The sequence below is a fragment of the Canis lupus genome, chromosome 24 (assembly GCF_011100685.1).
Source record: "Canis lupus familiaris isolate Mischka breed German Shepherd chromosome 24, alternate assembly UU_Cfam_GSD_1.0, whole genome shotgun sequence".
NCBI lineage: Eukaryota > Metazoa > Chordata > Mammalia > Carnivora > Canidae > Canis > Canis lupus.
Window position 1 is genome coordinate 9376474 of NC_049245.1, and position 19911 is coordinate 9396384.

The window sequence follows — 19911 nt, forward strand, 5'->3', positions numbered from 1 at the left end:
CAAAAAGAATTTAGTAAAGAGAATTTTATTTTTCTCATAAGAAACGTCTTCAAATTGAGAGTTGTGTTTCTAATTTAGCATTCAGTAAATCAGAGATCTTACCAGCCGTACATCATAAAAACAAATCTACATAACCTTGAGTATGTAGATAATTTAATACTTTCTAAGTCATAGAAATTTGAAGATTCAGTTTTGGCTTAAAAGCAAGGAAGGGACCTTAGAGATCATCTATTCCAGCTGTTTCAGGCTGTTCTTTGAGGCCCAAGACCCAAAACATTACTTTTAGTTGTTATGTATTTGGACTTCTACCAAATATTTTCTTTAAGGGGGTGGGGGGAGGTGTATGTGGGTGGGAACGTTGAATGCTTCTGATCTAGACCAACCTCCTTTTGCAGATGAGGAACCTGAGGCCCAAAGCTTTGGTTTTATCCTTTTACTTTATACATTTCTTTATTCTGGGTCAAATCAGCATTTTAGATTTATCTAGTTATAGTATAGAGGATAACCAAGCAATTACAGTCGTGTGGCTTCCTAGCTGCATGTTCTTAGGCAGGTTGCTCAGTGCTCTTAGTCTCAGTAGGTTCATCAGAAAAAAAAAGGAATTGTTATATCTTTAGAATTATTTTCACCTTAGAATTTAGAGTTTATCTGGGAAGATCTGGATTGACCATGTCTCTCTTAAAAGGCATTTTTTAATCATTCCATTTAGTATTGTTTCTCTGAAATGAATATTGTGTCATATAAATAGTGAAGCTGCCTCCTCCCCAAATTGAGCTGTGATGTCCAAAAAGTACTACAAAATAAAACAAATGTATTTATTATCAAAGGTGACAACAGAGTAATCACATTTGCTTTACTCTGGCAGTAGTGAGGGCCTTCAAGGACTGATATAGGTCATCCTCAGGGCTTTTTCTGTCCCACTCTTAGTCCAGTTATTACAGAAGCCCCCTAGAAACACAAATTAGGAACTGCAAAACATAAGAAAAAAGAACCTTTAAAGATGAAGTACAAGAGCAGATAACATTGAAAGAGGTAAAGCCATACAAAGTGGAATCCAAACTTGGTGGTCCTTATGATCTTAAGGATGTATATCACAGAGTACTTGAGAGATTATGAGCATTCTTTCCTCCTGGGACATTTCAACAAGGATTGCCTTACTAATCGGTTTTTGTCACCTGTAGTTTCCAGGGAATGCAGTCTTTGGGCAATAGAAGCAATTAGAGATAATGAATGAAGATAGAACATTTTAAACTGAACTCTGTGTTTTTTCTTAGGTTTGAAAGAAAGTGCAGAAGAGATGGTCAAAAACAAGTTGGAAGGAAAAGATAATTTGACCCCCTGGGAACAATTTTTAGAGAAGAAGAAAGAGAAAAAAAGACTGAAGAAGAAACAGAAGGTATCAATGATTTTTTGAGGGAATATTTATTGAACAGCAACCATATATCAGAAGATACCAGGTGCTTGGCATCCATTATCTCATAATGTAACACTCACTAGAGTAGGCCTTATTATCATAATTTTAAGAAAGGGGAAAGGCAAAACCCAGTAGCTTAAGTGTTTTCTGCAAAGCTATGTAATGATTAGGATTTATAATCCTAATAAAAGGCGAGCCACCTTAACTACTGTGCTCTAGTATTTTACCTTTATATGCCACCTAAATAAAATACATAGTTTAGTTGATACCTAGATAGAAGAGTCCTATTCTAGAGACTAGGAAGGATGCATACAGATTTTTTCACTTGAGGATATATACATACAGAAATTTTTTTAAAGATTTTTCTATTTATTTATTTATTTATTTATTTATTTATTTGAGAGAGAGCGCACAAGTGGGAGGGGCAGAGGGAGAGGGGGAGAGAGTCTTAAGCAGACTCGCCACTAAGCACAGAGCCTGATACAGGGCTCAGTCTCATATCCCAGAGATCACAGCCTAAGCCAAAACCAAGAGTTGGATGCTTAACCAACTCCACCACCCAGGCCCTTCTACATACAGAAATTTTTGATGTGAGTGAAATTTTTTCTCTCATTTCTATTTCTCAATTTGGACTTTGCACTTGTCAGTATTATCATATGGATCTATTATATTAACATCTTGTCATTATAACTCTTTAATTAAGGATGTTTCCTCTGCACTAATATGTTGTCTTGAAAAGTCTGATTTGACTCCCATTATTTGAGGGTAACATCTTTTCCACAGAGTCCTTAGTAATAGCAGACACCACTTAACAGTTTTTGCCACTAAAAGTACTCTATCTTATCACTGAAATGCAGCATGCTAGCAATACAGTTATTGCCTTAAGATACTACCATTAATCACAGAACTTTGCAACTTGAGTCATCTTAAATGATTTGTTCTAGTTCAGTCCTGATGCTTTATGACTGTAGAAAAATAATTGATGCATCTCTGGCTCCACTGCTTGTTAGTGACCAAACTGAAACCAAAATCTGGATCTCTCACTCCACTGTACTGTATTGTTTCTCTCTATCCCTACATAATCTTGTGCTTTTTGACACAGCTATGACTTTCATTGCTTGTAAAGATAGAGGGCTGCAAGATTGAATGATGCACTGGAGGGATTTTTAATACTCCTATTTTAGTCAGTGTTTCTGGAAATAGATAAAATAAGGATAGAGGGTAAGAGCCCTGTCCTCATTGATATGCTGTCTCTCCTCTTCCTTAGAACTTCTTTTAAAACTAAGTAGGTAATAATATGTCTTCTAAATAGAATTTCACAAATTATTCAGCCATCAGTTTATTGTAAAACGTATAAGTGGGTCTTTTTTAGGTCAATAGAGTAGTCCCTTGTTTCTGAGAACTTTAGCAACTATTCTCTTTGATTTTCATTTGCTGAACACCTTGAGTTTATCTTGTGCCTTTATTCTTTCCTTCATTGGACTAAGACTGGACTTGTTTTATAACTGCCATTAAAAGGACATCTGTTGAGTGCTAGTTTGTTCTAGACTCAGTGCTCTGTACTGGATCAGTTCTGGGATTCCAGCAGATCCCTTCCATCCACAGTTTTTCATATAGAGAAGAGTTTCAAGGATTTCCTTCATGTAAAAAATATGTTTCCCCTTTTCCTTTCTGTGATTCAGTTTTGACATTGAGAAATTATTACTAAAGAAATTAATACATGTTTATGTGTCATAGTTGATGTAGCAATAGTTTAGAGCTAAAAGCAGTAAAAGAAGTATGTGAATAGATACGTAGCTAGGTATGTAGGTATTCCATAATCTTTTTTAGAAACATAATATTACTACTGAAAAATTCTTAGAAGCTCTTATTCTTAAAAGAATATTAATATCAGGTCACCTAAGTGGTACAGTCGGTTAAGCATCTGACTGTTGGTTTTCATTTAGGTCGAAGTCTTGAGATTGAGCCCAGGACTCAGCGTAGAGTCTGAGTGAGATTCTCTCTTCCCTCTCTCTCTCTACCCCTCCCGATTATGCTCGCTCGCTCTCTCAAAAATAAATAAATCTTTTTTTTAAAAAAGTTATTAATATCAAAATGAATAATCCTTAGGGCTTGGTGGGTCTTCTTCAGCATGCAAGATGATGTTTAGCAATATGCATTCTGAATATTTTATTAAAATGACTAATTTTTTAGATTCCTGGGAATAAAACTCCAAATCTGGTTAGTCTGATCTTAGTTCTTATGTTCTCTTCATTTTATAGGCTTGATTTTTTTTTTATTTTTTTTTTATTTTTTATTTTATTTTATTTTTTTTTATGATAGTCACAGAGAGAGAGAGAGAGAGAGGCAGAGACACAGGCAGAGGGAGAAGCAGGCTCCATGCACTGGGAGCCTGATGTGGGATTCGATCCCGGGTCTCCAGGATCGCGCCCTGGGCCAAAGGCAGGCGCCAAACCGCTGCGCCACCCAGGGATCCCTTGATTTTTTTTTTTTTAAATATTTTATTTATTTATTCATGAGAGACACAGAGAGGTAGAGAGAGAGGCAGAGACACAGGCAGAGGGAGAAGCAGGCTCCATGCAGGAAGCCCAACGTGGGACTCAATCCCAGGTCTCCAGGATCATGCCCTGGGCTGAAGGCGGCACTAAACCGCTGAGCCACCTGGGCTGCCCTATAGGCTTGATTTTTAATTTAAATATTCTGATTTAGTAGACTGTTCAAATTTAATTAGGAAAAACCTAACCAATAAATCTGCTTAAAAATAGCCTTTTCATGGATGGATTACAGATAAAACAAGATAATTGTTGAAATTGGGTGATAAGAAAAGGAGCTTGATTAAGCTGGCCTTACTGTTTTTCTATATGTTTTCATTTTCATAATAAAAAATCACTGTTTAGCAAATAAATTGTTTTAAATGATAACCCACAATGTACTATTCAACTATCGATAGTCACTGCAATTTCTCAGTTTTGTGAAAGAAAAGGCCACCTCCTTTCACTGTCCGCCGCATAAAAATGTTCTTTTCTTTAGAATGTCTGTATCATTTCATTTTAGCCTCTTTAGCATTTCCTATTTTGAACTATTACTACTGATATATGTGTCTGTTTATGTATCTAGCTTTTTTTAATAGATTGTAAAATTTTTAAAGAAACCATGTATCTGATAGATTTCATTTCTCCCCAAAACCCTACATAGTTTTCATATTTATTAAATACTCCATGAACGGGATCCCTGGGTGGCGCAGCGGTTTGGCGCCTGCCTTTGGCCCAGGGCGCGATCCTGGAGACCCGGGGTCGAATCCCACGTCGGGCTCCCGGTGCATGGAGCCTGCTTCTCCCTCTGCCTGTGTCTCTGCCTCTCTCTCTCTCTGTGACTATCATAAATAAATAAAAAAAAAAATACTCCATGAATATTTGTTGAACAAAAAAAGAATAACTCAGATGGCAGTCGTTTTGTAAACCAATCCATTTTAAAAACTGGTTGAATTCTAGATAGAACTATTTGATTTAAAAGAAATGATAGGGGCAGCCCCAGTGGCCCAGCGGTTTAGCGCCGCCTTCGGCCCAGGGCGTGGTCCTGGAGACCCGGGATGGAGTCCCACATCCCTGCATGGAGCCTACTTCTCCCTCTGCTGTGTCTCTGCCCCTCTCTCTCTCTCTCTCTCTCTCTCTCTCTCTCTCTCTCTCTCTTTCTCTCTCTCTCTCTGTGCCTCTCATGAATAAGTAAATAAAATCTTAAAAAAAAAAAAAGAAATGATAGTACTATATGGTCTTGATGATCACAGTTTCATAATATAGCTTGAAGTCCGGCATTGTGATGCCACCAGCTTTTGGTTTTCTTTTTTAATATTCCTCTGGCTAATTTGGGCCCGTCTCTGGTTCCATACAAATTTTTGGATAATTTGTTCTAGGGGGCGAGTAGGGGATAGGATAATTAGATGATGGGCATTAAGGAGGGCATGTGATGTGGTGAGCACTGGGTGTCACATACAACTGATAAATTATTTTTTTAAGATTATTTATTTATTCATGAGAGACACAGAGAGAGGCAGAGATGTAGGCAGAGAGAGAGGCAGGCTCTTCCCAGAGAGCCCGATGTGGGACTCAATCCCAGGACGCTGGGATCATGCCCTGAGCCAAAGACAGACACTCAACTGCTGAGCCACCCAGGCATCCCTGATAAATTATTGAACACTACATCTGAAACTAATAATGTACTGTATTTTGGCTAATTGAATTCAAATTTAAAAATAAATAAAATAAATGATAGAATTTTTATTAATGGTCTTTGAAGTAAAATATATGTATTTTTACATTGAACTTAAAGGCTCTTGCTGAAGAAGCCAGTGAAGATGAACTTCCCTCTGACGTTGATTTGAATGACCCATACTTTGCTGAAGAAATTACAAAAATAGGTAAGCCAGCCTGTATTTGAGTTTCTAATTGGAATTTTTTTTTAAAAAAGGTGGCATGGATAGAAACAATATAAGCACTTACTTTCTTAAAACTCTTAGAATTTGTGTAGCTCTTTTAGTAGCTTATAAGCAGTTCTGTCCAATGGGGTACATTTCTCAGGTAAGGAAAGGACAGCATGCCCCCTGTACATACAGAAAGTAATTTTATTAGGAGGCTTTTGGTGGTATGATTGATTTAATGGTTTACTAGGGATTCTTTTCTCAGAAATATCCTTGTAGAAGGATTGATGAGAGAAAAAGGAAGTCAGTTTCTTAGGTGCTTTCACTACTTTTTTATGATGCGTCTACCTTAGGTTTTTGCAGAGGCTATGAAAAAGTAATAAAAGTGTGAAATAAATTTGTTGATGATTATGTGCATGTGTATATAATTTTCTTTTAATTTTTACATGGTATTTTAGTATAAAAGCTTTTCTGCTCAAGTATACAAAAACATCTATCTTCCATCTCATCCATTTTACATTTATCCTGCTTCATCATTATAGATGAAAGCCAGCTTCCTTCCCTTTTCCCTTGGATCCCTGAATTATTTGGCATTCATTTCCCTATATCCAAGGAGCTTTATTTCCATTGCATATGCACTGCTCATTCTTTCCTGAATGTTTTCATTCTTACCTTTTTGGTATGTGTAAATGTGTGTGATAACATTCAGACCATACTTAGACAAGTCAGTGCAGGAACTACTGTAAGCATTTTCCATTTGTTCTCATTCCTTTTGACTTTCCCTGATGTAAATACCACACACATGAACTCCAAAAGGCTTGCTCTTGGAGTAACTCCAAGCTGGCATTGTAAAGAGAAGGATTTTATGAAGTTTCCCTGCTTCTTGTCCCTCATGACTAGTGGGCCAGAATAGTTCTCAACAGGAAAGTCAAAATTGCTCAAAATTATTTCCTGGTTGTTATAGCCTTTTAGCACTGACATTTTATTGATGAAAAGGAGATCAAGATGAATAAAGTCTGTTATAGGATGTCAGATTCTTAGGAATTGGAAAGGGAAATGGAAACTTAGCATACTCTGCTTTTTATCATACCTGAGCAGTCATTTCTAGAAGATGATGGATTTTAGCCTTATCCTCTGATTTCAGGAAACAAAATTTATAATGGAGAAATGCAAAAAGCATTATAGTTTCCTTGTTCTCATTCCAGAGTGCTTCATTTGGCATATACAGTCTGGTCAGATTGTAGAACTCGGGATAGGATTCAGAGAGTAAGTTAAAAATGTTTTGATGGCTTGGGGTAGCTTGTTTCCTGGAATCAGCACATTTAAGTTATGAATAAGCCTTCTCTAAAGGTAGTAGCAGAAGTTCCAAGGGAAAGTATAGATAAATTTGTTTGCTTTCAATATGCTTTTGATCTCAGAGTATATCCTAGGAGTAATTATTTATATCTGGGCTAAAGTTGTTTATTTTTTATTTTTTATTTTTTTGGTTTTTTGATTTTTTAAAAAAGATTTCATTTATTTATTCATGAGAGACACAGAGAGAGAGGCAGAGACATAGAGAGAGAAGCAGACTCCATTTAGGGAGCCCGATGTGGAACTCGATCCTGGTACTCTCAGATCATGCCCTGGGCAGAAGGCAGATGCTCAACCACTGAGCCACCCAGGTATCCCTATTTTTTTTTTAAGATTTTATTTATTTATTCATGAGAGAGAGAGAGAGGCAGAGATACGGGCATAGAGAGAAGCAGGCTCCATTGCAGAGAGCCCGATGTGGGACTCGATCCCAGGACCCCAGGATCAGGCCCTGGGCTAAAGGCAGTGCTAAACCACTGAGCCACCCGGGCTGCCCCCTATTTTTTTTTTGTTGCTATTATTTCAGATTTTATTTATTTATTCATGAGAGACCAGGAGAGAGAGGCAGAGACATAGGCAGAGGGAAAAGCTGGCTCCTTGCGGGGTCCCCAATGCAGAACTCGATCCCAGGACCCCAAGATCACAACCTGAGCCAACGGTAAATGCTCAACCACTGAGCTGTCCAGGCGCCCCTGAAGCTGTTTCTTTTTTTTTAACATTTATTTTTTTTTAATTTTTATTTATTTATGATAGTCACAGAGAGAGAAAGAGAGAGAGGCAGAGACACAGGCAGAGGGAGAAGCAGGCTCCATGCACCGGGAGCCCGATGTGGGATTCGATCCCGGGTCTCCAGGATCGCGCCCTGGGCCAAAGGCAGGCGCCAAACCGCTGCGCCACCCAGGGATCCCCCTGAAGCTGTTTCTTTAAAAGGGAAAAAGAAAAACAGAAAGCTTGAGGAAATCTATGGTATTAGGGAAGACATGGTAAACAGGTAAATAAAGGTATTATGAGAACATGATCAATGTTTTAAAGAAAATAGGGTAATATAGAAGGTATAACTGAGAGGAAGGAGAGTAGCTTACTCTAGTTGTACGGTTGGCACAAAGGGCTTTTCCAAGGTGAGGATATTTAATTAAGACCTTTAGAATGAGGAGTCCAGCATAAAGAATGTTGCAAACAAGGGGAAAGTACCTAGAAAGGCTGTGAGGTAAGAAAGAGTTGTGTTGGAGAAATTGAAAGACCCCACTATGGCTGGAGCATAATCAGAGGAGTTTGGTGTGAGACCAGGATACTGGATCAACCCTGCAAGGTCTTGTGTCATGGCAACACATTTGGATTTTACTCTCCTGACAATGGGACACCATTGAATGATCTTTAAGCGAGAACATGATGATCTTGTGTGTATTCTGGTTCCTGTGAAGAGCACAGATTGGAGCATTGGTGAGAGCTGGGAGACGAGGCTTTTTGCAAGAGATGATGGTTGCTTTAGATAGCATGCGAATAATAGAATTGGAAGGAGAGAAGTAAATGGAATTCTAGATGTATTTTGGACGTAGACTTGCTCACTTACTTGAATAAGGAAGAAATTTAGCATAATTCTAGATTTTTGGTTTGAGTCTCTGGAAGAATATTCTTCCATTTTTGAGTTAGATAGTAATGTAGGAATAATAGGTTTGGGTGGGAAATAAGGTCAAGAGGTATTAGTTTATATTTATAAAGGAGTCTGGGGCAGCCCTGGTGGCTCAATGGTTTAGTGCCACCTGCAGCCTAGGCCGTGATCTTGGAGACCTGGGATCGAGTCCCACGTCGGGCTCCCTGCATGGAGTGTGCTTCTCCCTCTGCCTGTGTCTCTGCTTCTCTCTCTGTGTCTCTCATGAATAAGTAAATAAAATCTTTAATAAAAAAATAAAAATAAAAACTAAGGGTGTCTGGGTGATCAACTGAGAAGTCAGTGCAGATACAAGCTTAGGAATCAGTAGCATGTAAATAATATTTCAAACTGTGGAACTGGAAGTAAAAAGCATTGATAAAAGAGGAGGATGCAGGATGGGCTCTGAAGTTGGGTAAAGCCTACACAGGTACTATTACTCTGTCATACTGGTGAAGGTACTACTTTGGAAGGTAGGGGAGGGGGAATGTTGAAGAAACTGAGAAGTAGCTGTGGAAGGATGAAAAGCATTAGTGTTTGGAACAGTGTATAGTTCAAGCACGGTTGAACAGAACAGAGACATTATAAGCCAGATGGACTTGGATACATTTATAACACCTTTGCCCTTGGCAATCCCATAGAGCTAAACTTACATGCTCTTCAGAATATGGAGGAATTGAGTTCATTGATTAATGCCAGACCTGGTGCTTGGCTTGTGTTAGGAGCCAATGTTAGTACTAGAAATCTTTTCTCATTTTTCCTTCTATTTTTCCCCCTACACTATAAACTTGCTACAATTTTTTTTTCTAAACTGCAAACTTGATGTCAGTGAGAGTTTCAGAAATATGATGTACATCTAGAATGAGTTAAAAGTTATTTTTTTCTTAGAAATGAAATATAGTTGACCCTTGAATAACATAGGTGTGAACTGCACTATGAACTGTGAATCCACTTTTACGTGGATTTTTTTATGATACAGTACAGTACTATAAATATATTTTCACTTATATTTTCTTAATAAAATTTTTTCTAGCTTTATTGTAAAAATATACATAGTACCAACAAATATACAAAATATGTGTTAATCAACTGTTTATGTTATTAAGGCTTTAGGTCAACAGTAGGCTAGTAGCTATGTTTCAGAGGAGTGGATTTTTAACCACGTGAGGGGTCAGTGCCCCTAACTTCTGCTTGTTCAAGGGTCAACTGTATTTGAAAAATCTGTTTATTGCTATCTAATTGCATAAACTCTTTAATAAGACTGTTTTTGAAGAAGTAGAAGTTAAAGTACGTCACATGTAAATATACCCTATTAAAATGTATCCTTTGCCTTGACTTTTTTTGAGAGAGAGAGCGCAAGGGGAAGAGCAAAAAGAGAGGGAGAAGCAGACTCTCCACTGAATAGGGAGCCTGACGTGGGGCTCAGTCCCAGGATCCTGAGATCATGACCTGAGCCAAAGGCAGAAGTTTAACCAGCTGAGCCACCCAGGCATCCCTGACTTGACAACTTTAGATATTTGATAAATGATAAACTACCATGAAAATCTAACAATATGCTACCCATACTTGATTCATTCAAGCAGGATGTTTAGTGCTGCATGTATATGTTGATTAACAGTTTAAAAATGCTTTCATATGTATTCTGTCCTCTAATCCAAACTTCAGCCCACTTTATAGATGAGTAAATTGGAGCTCAAAAAATTTAATTGCACAAAGGCCAGTGGTAGATGGTAGAACCTGAGTCTTAATGGACTCCCTTTACTTTTTGTAACCGTTGAAGTATGTTGTAAAGACCAAAGCCAGAGCCAAGACTCATGTGTATAAGAGGTGAACATGGGGAATTGCTGGATTTCCAAGCAAAGCCAGAATGCCCAGGTCCAGAGGATGATTAACAGACTGTATCTGTATCTGATTATGGGCAAGTGGTCTTCTACCTTGCTGCAAAAACATTGAACTGCAGGGGAGCTTACTACTCGTGTCTGGTCAGTACCGAGATGGCCTTTGCCCTCCAGTGAATTATTTTAACTGTTCTCATAAGAAGGGCTCAGCTGAACCCTTTGGAGGAAGTTTTTTTATGAGAATACTTCTCGGACATTACAAGTAATGGAAAATGGAATTTCCTTTGCAGATATTCCTTTTACAGGTCAACTTTTTGCAATACATCTTTTTCCATAGATATATTCTGGTTCATTTTTTGCTTAAAGTGATAGTATAGTAGACTCAGTAAGGATTGTTTAAATTTATTTTTTTAAGCCATAACATCTGATTTAGAATCTCTGGTAGTATTTAACCTGTTAGAATCATCCATGTGCACTTTTCACAGCAGTCCCAGGACACATATTTCTTACTTGACAAAAAGATGTACCGAAAAGTAAAGATAACATTTCAGAACAGAGGCTTTCATTTCCCTAGTACTCTTCATCTAACTTAGGTCTGATAACTTTCCAAACAGAAACAAAAACAATTCTTTTTAAAAATAATTAAGGTGTGCCCTCTTAGTATGATCTTGTTAACAGTGCAGAAAAGATCTCTACACATTATTTATCTTCTGACTAAACAGTTTGGGCCAGCACGGTAAATTCTTTGTAAGCAAAGAAATTTTCATCATGTTAAAATTAGATATCATTTTTAGCTCTGACCATTTTGGAGATTCTTTTTTTTCTTCTTTACTACAGTCTTTCTTTCAAGTTTATTTTTATGGCTTTCACCAGGTTGTTATAAAATCCGGAATAGTTCATTGTGGGTTCTTTGAAATTATTTCCCACAGCTGTATATGAAGATCTTTATCTGCTTTATGTATTAATCATATACAGCCTGTTTTTCTTTCTTGCCACAGAACAATCTTCTGCATATGTCACTTGTCCATTTACTTCAAAAGGAGCTCTTGCCTTGAGAACATAGAAGCAGAAGTAAACTTAGGCTGTAGAAGTCAGACCCTAAGAAAGGGAACTTTGATGATATTTATATAGGTAGATAGATACATACATATTTTAAAATATAGAAAAAGTTATAATCTCAAAGTAGATACATTGTTTCCTGAAAAACATTTAAGGTAGGAACAGTAAGGATTTTCACTTTAGAAAGAAAGGCTGTCTACAAATATTTCTTCCTGGAAGTAGACAAATGACTTGGTAGCCCTGAGGGGTGAAACTAAGCAGCACTTTTATGCTGGACATGGCTTAGTAGTACAGCAGGGACTTAGTGCTCACGGAGCAGTTTGTTAAAGCCTCTCTCAACTTTTAGGCTTACTTTTCCTGTTATCCCTCATTAGCTGCAGTTATTCAATCATTATATGTTTTGTGAGGTTTTTTTTTATTATTATTATTTCACGACAAAATGTATTTTAAGTGTATTTTAAATGTATTTATACATTTAAATGTATTTTTAAATGTATTTTAAATGTATTTTAAATGTATTTATTTTTATTTTAAACTCTTTCTTTAGAAAGAGTTTTAACAAGGAGAATGACGTTTGATAGCGAAGGAGTGTTGTTTAGTGATTAATAGTAGAAAGCCTGAGCTGGACTGCTTGGGTTTGAATCATAATTCCTTTGCTTAACTAAACTTAAGAGAATTACTTAATTTCTCTGTGCTTCAGTTTCTTCATCCACAGAATGAAGATTACAACAAATAATAGAATCTACCTCATAGCATTGTTCTGAGGATTATATTAGTTAATATATATATAAAGTAAGTAAAATAGTAGTACTGCCTGATACACAGTGAAGTGCTATGTAAGCATTAATCATTATTACCTTAGAGACTATCAGTTTCTCTGTTGAGTAGAGAAGATTGGCATTGTTTAATAATATTCTAGAGTAACAGAACATGTCTTTGTCGATTCTAAAAACTCTTACTCGTTAGACTAGTCTTTCATAGTTTAGTACCCTGATACCGATTCCCTTTGCACTGTTCCCACTCCAACAGACACACACAAAAAGGAAGAAAACAATAAGGCATCAGCATGATCACAAAGGAACCCGAGGTATCTTATATATGTGTAGTAATAGCAAGCACTTTATAGCACCATGTGTCAGGTATTAACTGATCTCTTCACATTTACCAATTTATTTAGCCTTCACAATAACCCTATGAGGTAGGTGCTACTATTATAATCCCCATTTTACAGATAAGGACACAGGCCCAAACTGCCACAGCCTAAGTGAGGTACAGGTAGAATTTAAACCCAGGCTAACTGCTCCAGGTTCAAGTGCTCTTAACTGCTGCACATGACTATCTCTTATTTAGGACAAGGACATCGCTAACATCTTGTGGCTTACAGAAGCCCCTGAGGCCCCGGAAATACAAGCTGTGTACCAATCAGGAGCCACTTTTACTATAAGCAGTTTTGCCTAATAATAGGGCTAGAAAATTAACTGAAGATCAAATTTGTCTTTAGAGAAGGAAAAAATTTTGTTAAACTTTTACTATAAAATTCTTACTATAAAGATGAATTTTTCATTTTCCAGATGAGTTTTTTATATATGGAGTTTTAAGAGTTTATATGTTAAAATCACTTGTTTTTCTTTGTGATTTCTTCTATTATCCTTGCACTAAGAAAATATTTCTTCTATTTAAGATCAGGAAACCATTCTCGATTCCTCATAGGGTTGTTTTTTTTTTTTTTTTATCTTAATATTTAACTCTTTAATGCACCGGCATTTGGTTTTCCTGTACATTATGAGGTGAGGCTATAACTCGATTTTTTCCTCTAGAATAAAGTGGATCTCCCAGGAGCAGTTATTGAATAATCCCCTTTTTCCAGTGATACATGGTATTGCATTACATTACCTTACTAAGCCATACTGTTCTATCATATGAGTGAATGTTGAATTTTATCAAATGCCTGTTCTGTATCTACTGAAACGGTCTTATGGTTTTCCTTTTTTAGCTAATGATGAGGCTATACATTACTATCAGAAGAAATTCCTTCTTTATAATATTCAGTCACCCTATCCAGATGTATTTATTTCATTCATACCCATAGTTATCTCTCAGTGGTATTTTTTTTACTTTCTTTAGTTTTTATACATTTATTGATAAGGTTATTCCTAGATATGTTGTGTTTTTGTTCTTAGTGTAATTTTTCACCCTTATGTGTTGGTTTGTTGTGCCAGGTATAAAAGAAAAGAAAAAATCAATGAAATCTACAAAAGATGGCACATCTCCAGTGGAAGATGCTGACATAGAGAGACAAAAGGTAAAACATCATTGTTACATGCCTAGTAGATAATTGATAGATACAATTTAAATGAACTTATCTACATGAGTTTCTAGTGTCCCTAATGAAAAAAAATAACTGACTTCAGTAATGAAATTTATAAATAAATTATGAAAAGTATAATTAAATATTTTAACAGTATAGGTTTTTTTAAAAGATTTATTTATTTATGTGAGACAGAAAGAGAGAGAGCATGCGTGGAGGGGAGGGGCAAAGGGAGAGAATCTCAAGCAGACTCCACTGAGTGGGGAGTCCAACATGGGGCTTAATCTCACCACCTGAGGTCATGACCTGAGATGAAATCAAGTCAAACGCTTAACTGCCTGAGCCACTCAGGTGCTCCTAACAGTATACTTTTTAAGTACAAACCTTTTTATCTTTTTATCAAACATTTTTCCAGCTAGTACAAAGTTGAAATGTTATCTCAAATCCAAGGCATTTCCCTTTTTGTTTTTTTTTTCCCTTTTTGACTTAGAGGAAAATAATTATTAAAAAAATTCTTGCTATAACTAAGTCAAAAAAATCCTACTATTAAAACTTTGATATAATATTGCCATAAGTTTAATTTTTTACTTTTTTTAGTTTAAATTAATTAACATATACTGTGTTATTCGTTTCAGAGGTAGAGTTTAGTGATTCATCAGTTGCATATAATACCCAGTGCTCATTACATCAAGGAGCCTCCTTAATGCCCATCACCCAGTTATCCCATCCCCCCACTTATCTCCCCTCCAGCAAACCTCAGTTTGTTTCCTATAGTTAGTTAAGAGTCTCTTATGTATGGTTTGTCTCCCTCTCTGATTTCATCTTTTATTTTTTATTTTGTTTTATTTTTCCCTCCATTCTCCTTCTTAAATTCCACATAAGTTAAATCATATGATTGTCTTTCCTTGATTCACTTATTTTACTTAATATAAATATCCTCAGTTCCATCCATGCCGTTGCAAATGGTAAGATTCTTCTTTTTTGATGGCTGAGTAATATTCTATTGTGTATATATACTACATCTTTTTTATCCATTCATCTGTCAGTGGACATCTGGGCTCTTTGGCTATTGTGGACATTGCTGCTATAAACGTTGGGGTGCAGGTACCCCTTCCGATCACTATGTTTGTATCCTTAGGCTAAATACTTAATAGTGTAATTGCTGAGTTGTAGGGTAGCTCTGTTTTTAACTTCTTGAGTAACCTCCATACTGTTTTCCATAGTGGCTGCATCAGCTTGCATTCCCACCAGCAGTGTACAAGGGTTCCCCTTTCTCTGTATCCTCACCAACATCTCTTGTTTCCTGGCTTGTTCATTTTAGCCATTCTGACTGGTTTGAGATAGTATCTCATTGTGGTTTTGATTTGTATTTCCTTGATTCTGAGTGATGTTGAGCTTGAGACTTCATCAAGATATAAAGCTTTAGCACAGCAAAGGAAATAGTCAATAGAACCAAAAGACAGACAACTGAATGGGAGAAGATATTTGCAAATGGCATATCCAAAATCTATAAAGAACCTACCAAACTCAACACCCAAAAAACAAATAATTCAGTGACGAAATGGGCAGAAGACATGAACAGACATTTCTCCAAAGAAGACACAAATGGCCAACAGACACATGAAAATGTTGCCATAAGTTTTAATTCAATCTGAATCTGTCCTATAATTCAGACTTTGTTTTTGTGTTATTCAGTGCTAATTTCTCTCTTATTATGACAAACAACATAAATGTTAATGTTATAAGATTAAAGTCTGTCTTGGAAATGCAGTGACCTTTATGCTTCACTGACTCCAGAGATCCATGGCACAGATTAATACGTATTTTTGCTAAGGCAGGAGTTGGGGTCAACAATGTCCCTATGACTGATGTTTGTGTCACTCCCTGACTGGTCACCTAAACTCTGCATGATAATGCATCTTTTCTATTTTCCATTTATTGCACATTACAGTAATGCTCATAGAGTAAAGGAGCCCAAAGAAAATCTTTCTTTTGTGGAAAGTGGCTCTTCCAGTGATGGAAGTGAAAGGAAATTAAAGCAATCTAAAGTGGTAGTATAGGAAAGATTCACAAAAGTCTGGAAGTAAACTCTATTTTCTCTAGTATACATGGGTGTTTATTTAGTTCCTCAAGGTTCATGTTTAATCCCATAGGTGGAAGAAAATTCCACTGTTTATTGAAAACAGACATACTTCAGAAGCAAATATTACGATTCTGCCTTCATAGTAGTATATCAATAATGAAAAAGTAAAGGCAAAAAAAGCAAAAGAAAAAAAAATTCCTTGCCATTAAAGCACAGGTTTGGAAAGTGTAGTTTGTTTCACAAAATACTACATGATTTTGCTAAGTTTAGTATCATTGCTTAAAAAGACCAAAGTGAAAATGAGAAAATTTTATTTGGGGGTTTGAGGACTCTTTCTTATAGCCTATTATTAACCAGTTACATGAAGTGAAATGTGGTCTTGTTTTTAAGTAAAAGCTTTCACTCCTCTCCTGCTCTTGGTGATGTTGCCTCTAAAAATTTTACCTTGTTGCTCTACAAAGATCTCTGGGTTTCTTTATGAGTTTTGGTAATCCACAATCAGTTTATGGATGACAGATGTCATCCCAGAGCATTAGTGACTGGGTTCTCCTTTCCTAGAAGGGCTATCTGTGCCCCATACTTCTGCTTGGGGAAGAAAAAAGACTGTTGTATATTTGATCTTTTTTTTTTCTCTCCACAGGCTGAAATGGCTTTGCTCATGATGGATGAGGAGGAAGAGAATAAGAAACACTTTAATTACAACAAGATTGTAGAGCACCAGAATCTGAGCAAAAAGAAGAAAAAACAGCTTATGAAAAAGAAGGAATTATTGGAGGATGACTTTGAGGTAACCGGGACAAAAGTCATTAGCCCCTTAAAGCTGGTGTTGAATTTAAAGTCAGCTCTGGAGATGAGCATTGAGCTCAAACAGCCAAAGTTAGCCTGAAATGATTTAGGAAGGGCCTGTAGTGGAGCCAAGCTACCTACCATCTTTCAGTCCAAAATAGCCAGTTCATCCCAGGGTGGATCAGATCACTGTTTAGTTGAGCACCAAATGAAGTATTGGCTTGTCTTTTGGTTGTAGCAAAAATACACAGCTTTGCTTTTTTTTTTTTTTTTTTTAATACCTAGCTTTTAATGTTAACAATCACATGTAGTGTGATGCTCATGATGAGGAGGATATGCATACTCAAGCTTAACTGAGAAATACCAGGCTCCTGTCACATCTGTCACATGTCACAGACTCACTGTACAATGGCCACTACAGTAGGCCATGCTTTTTGTTTTGTTTTGTTTTACTACATCTCTTGTTTTTGTCATTCCTTCTTTTTCCTCTTTTTGCTAGTAATAACATATTCCTAAAGGCCATTCCACTCCTATGTGTGTGAGCCTGTACAAAAAAAAATCTACAAACTGCTATCAGCAACTACTTAATGACTTCCAAGAACAGGCCTTAAAACTCCATTGAAGATCTGTGGGAAAACAATTTTCTAATGAGTCAATACAAAACGCTCATATTTGTTATTTTATATAATCGACAACTCACTTTCAGACTTTGGCCCTATTTCTGGGCCTGGTGTTTCACTGGTTTAATGGTTTTCCTTTTGGATTTGCAGGTAAATGTTAAGGATGCACGGTTTCAGGCAATGTATACCTCCCACTTGTTCAATTTGGATCCTTCAGATCCTAATTTCAAGAAAACAAAAGCTATGGAAAAAATCCTTGAGGAGAAAGCCCGGCAGAGAGAACAAAAAGAACAAGAACTTACTCAGGCAATAAAGAAAAAAGAGAGTGAAATTCAAAAGGAGTCACAGAAGAGGTCCATTGATCCTGCCTTGTCAATGTTGATTAAATCTGTAAAAAATAAAACACAGCAGTTTCAAGCAAGAAAAAAACAAAAAGTCAAGTAGCTGTATATTGTTTCTTTTTGGATTGAGAATGTGTTCTCCTAAAGTATACTGAAGTGATTGAAGGGAATATTTATTGGGAACAAAGCTATTTTTCAAGAATATTAATAAAATCTTATTCTGACCATTGTAGAATTTCTCCCACTTGTATAACAATTTGACCTAATTGTGGATGATTGACAGATTTGTCCTATATATTACTACAGATTAATCATAATTAATTTAACAAATTAAAATAGGGGATTTATAAAACTTTTGTATTCTGTGACACTCAACCATACTAGTAGAAACTTACTCTTAGCCTAATTTTTTAAAAGATGGTTTACAATTGTATGTAAAAAATAGAGCAGTACCCAGTTTTTTAAGTCTGAATAAGAGTTATAATTTGAAAATATATATATGTTATATACATTAGTTTCTCTGGGAAGAGGAGGCAGATTTAGGTGTCTGTAAATTTATTTTTCTAGCCATAATGTATAGAAGCCAAAAATTTTCTTTATTTTGTTTGTTCATGTTTATTATAGTTTGTTTATAAAATTAATTTGTAGATAAAAGTGGAAAATATTTTTATTATTTTGTGTAGGACTGATTTATTTCATTTTATGCACCTTAAATAAAATACTCTCTGAAAAAATACCTGAAAAGTTGATTAAGAGGACAATTCAATGAAGAGGCAGTTCCAAGTTTATATTGCTTATAATTGTGTTTGAAATGTTTGTGAACTCTGCAATGATTTTTCTATTTGCAATAACAGAAAATTCTTCTGTCTGCCCTTCAGATTTTTGGAATGCTTAAAAGGGTAGATATGCTGCTATAGAGTTTAAGGAATCTGAATTCCTTTTAAAATTAAAGCACTACTTTAAGGCCTTAGTACTCCTGGATCTCATCTGGTCTATCTAGGTTTTGTACACTATTAACCATTTAGAGAGGAGAATTAGGTGTACTATCTAAATAAATGAAAATAAAAACCAAAATGGTCACTTGAAACAAATGATAAATATGGTAGCTTCTGAAGAACAGTAGTTGTTTAGCCACGTTTGTGGTTAATAGTAAACTTGACATTTTTGGTATAAAAATTTATGTGTTTTCAAGAATTAAAGGATGGAAAGGAGGTATGTGAAGATAAGGGTGTATAAACAGTCTCTGAAAAAAGAAAAAAAAACATTTAAATTGCTCATTATAACAGGAAAATGCAGAGTATTGTGTAGGAAATTATGGGTTTTTAAATAAAACACTGGCTTTGTTAAGTAACTCAGCGGAATAGATCAGTGTTCCTATTGATCCCATCTGTCAACTTCCCAGTATTTATCTACTCATCATTGAAAAGACCATGAAAAAAAAAAAAAGAAAAGACCATGAATCTTAATATGTTTATGAATACAGTACATAAACAGTTTTATAATTATTCATATTTCATTTATGCAAGGAAAAATACTTGTTTCCTTTAAACTGTTTAATCATGATGTAGGGATTACTCAGTTTTATTTTAAGATTCCTGTGAAACTTAGCCCTTTGGTTTTTTGATTGGTTTGTTTTTTTGTTTTTGAGTTCTATGCTTTTCAGTCACTGTTTTTAATTATAAATCTCATTTTACTAGTCAGGCATGTAACTGCTTATAGCAAATAAATTGAGCTTGTAAGTTATGCATAGCCTTGGCTCCTTTTCTCAAAAAGTTGGTATTTTTTAGGTAGGAAAAAAAGGGTAGTATTGTCGGGTACAGCATTAAATAAACATTCCACACCAATAACGTGAAGATCTCAATAAATAATTGTTGGTAGTAAAACTCGGGATAAAAATGGCCACTGTCAAAATTCAGCAAACGATGTAAAGGTAGTTTGGGTGACTTATGAGGTCACATTTACATGATTTTTGTTGTTGTTGTTAGTATCCTTGATACCAAAACCAAAGACAGTACAAATAAAACTAGAGACTGACGTTAGTACCAAA

General features: G+C 35.9%; 1 protein-coding gene across 4 annotated transcripts in view; it reads left to right on the forward strand.

The window, feature by feature from the left end:
• ESF1 (ESF1 nucleolar pre-rRNA processing protein homolog) overlaps nt 1-19607 on the forward strand; it is a 65809-nt gene extending 46202 nt beyond the window's left edge. For 3 of the 4 annotated variants that reach the window (XM_038571586.1, XM_038571587.1, XM_038571588.1), the window contains exons 10-14: nt 1275-1396; nt 5741-5828; nt 13946-14028; nt 16758-16904; nt 17674-17967. In XM_038571586.1, the coding sequence (XP_038427514.1) occupies nt 1275-1396; nt 5741-5828; nt 13946-14028; nt 16758-16904; nt 17674-17967 (734 nt within the window). Of the gene's footprint in view, nt 1-1274; nt 1397-5740; nt 5829-13945; nt 14029-16757; nt 16905-17673 lie in introns of all 4 variants that reach the window. The other variant, XM_038571589.1, reaches the window with a different exon arrangement.
• The last annotated feature ends 304 nt before the right edge of the window (nt 19608-19911 follow it).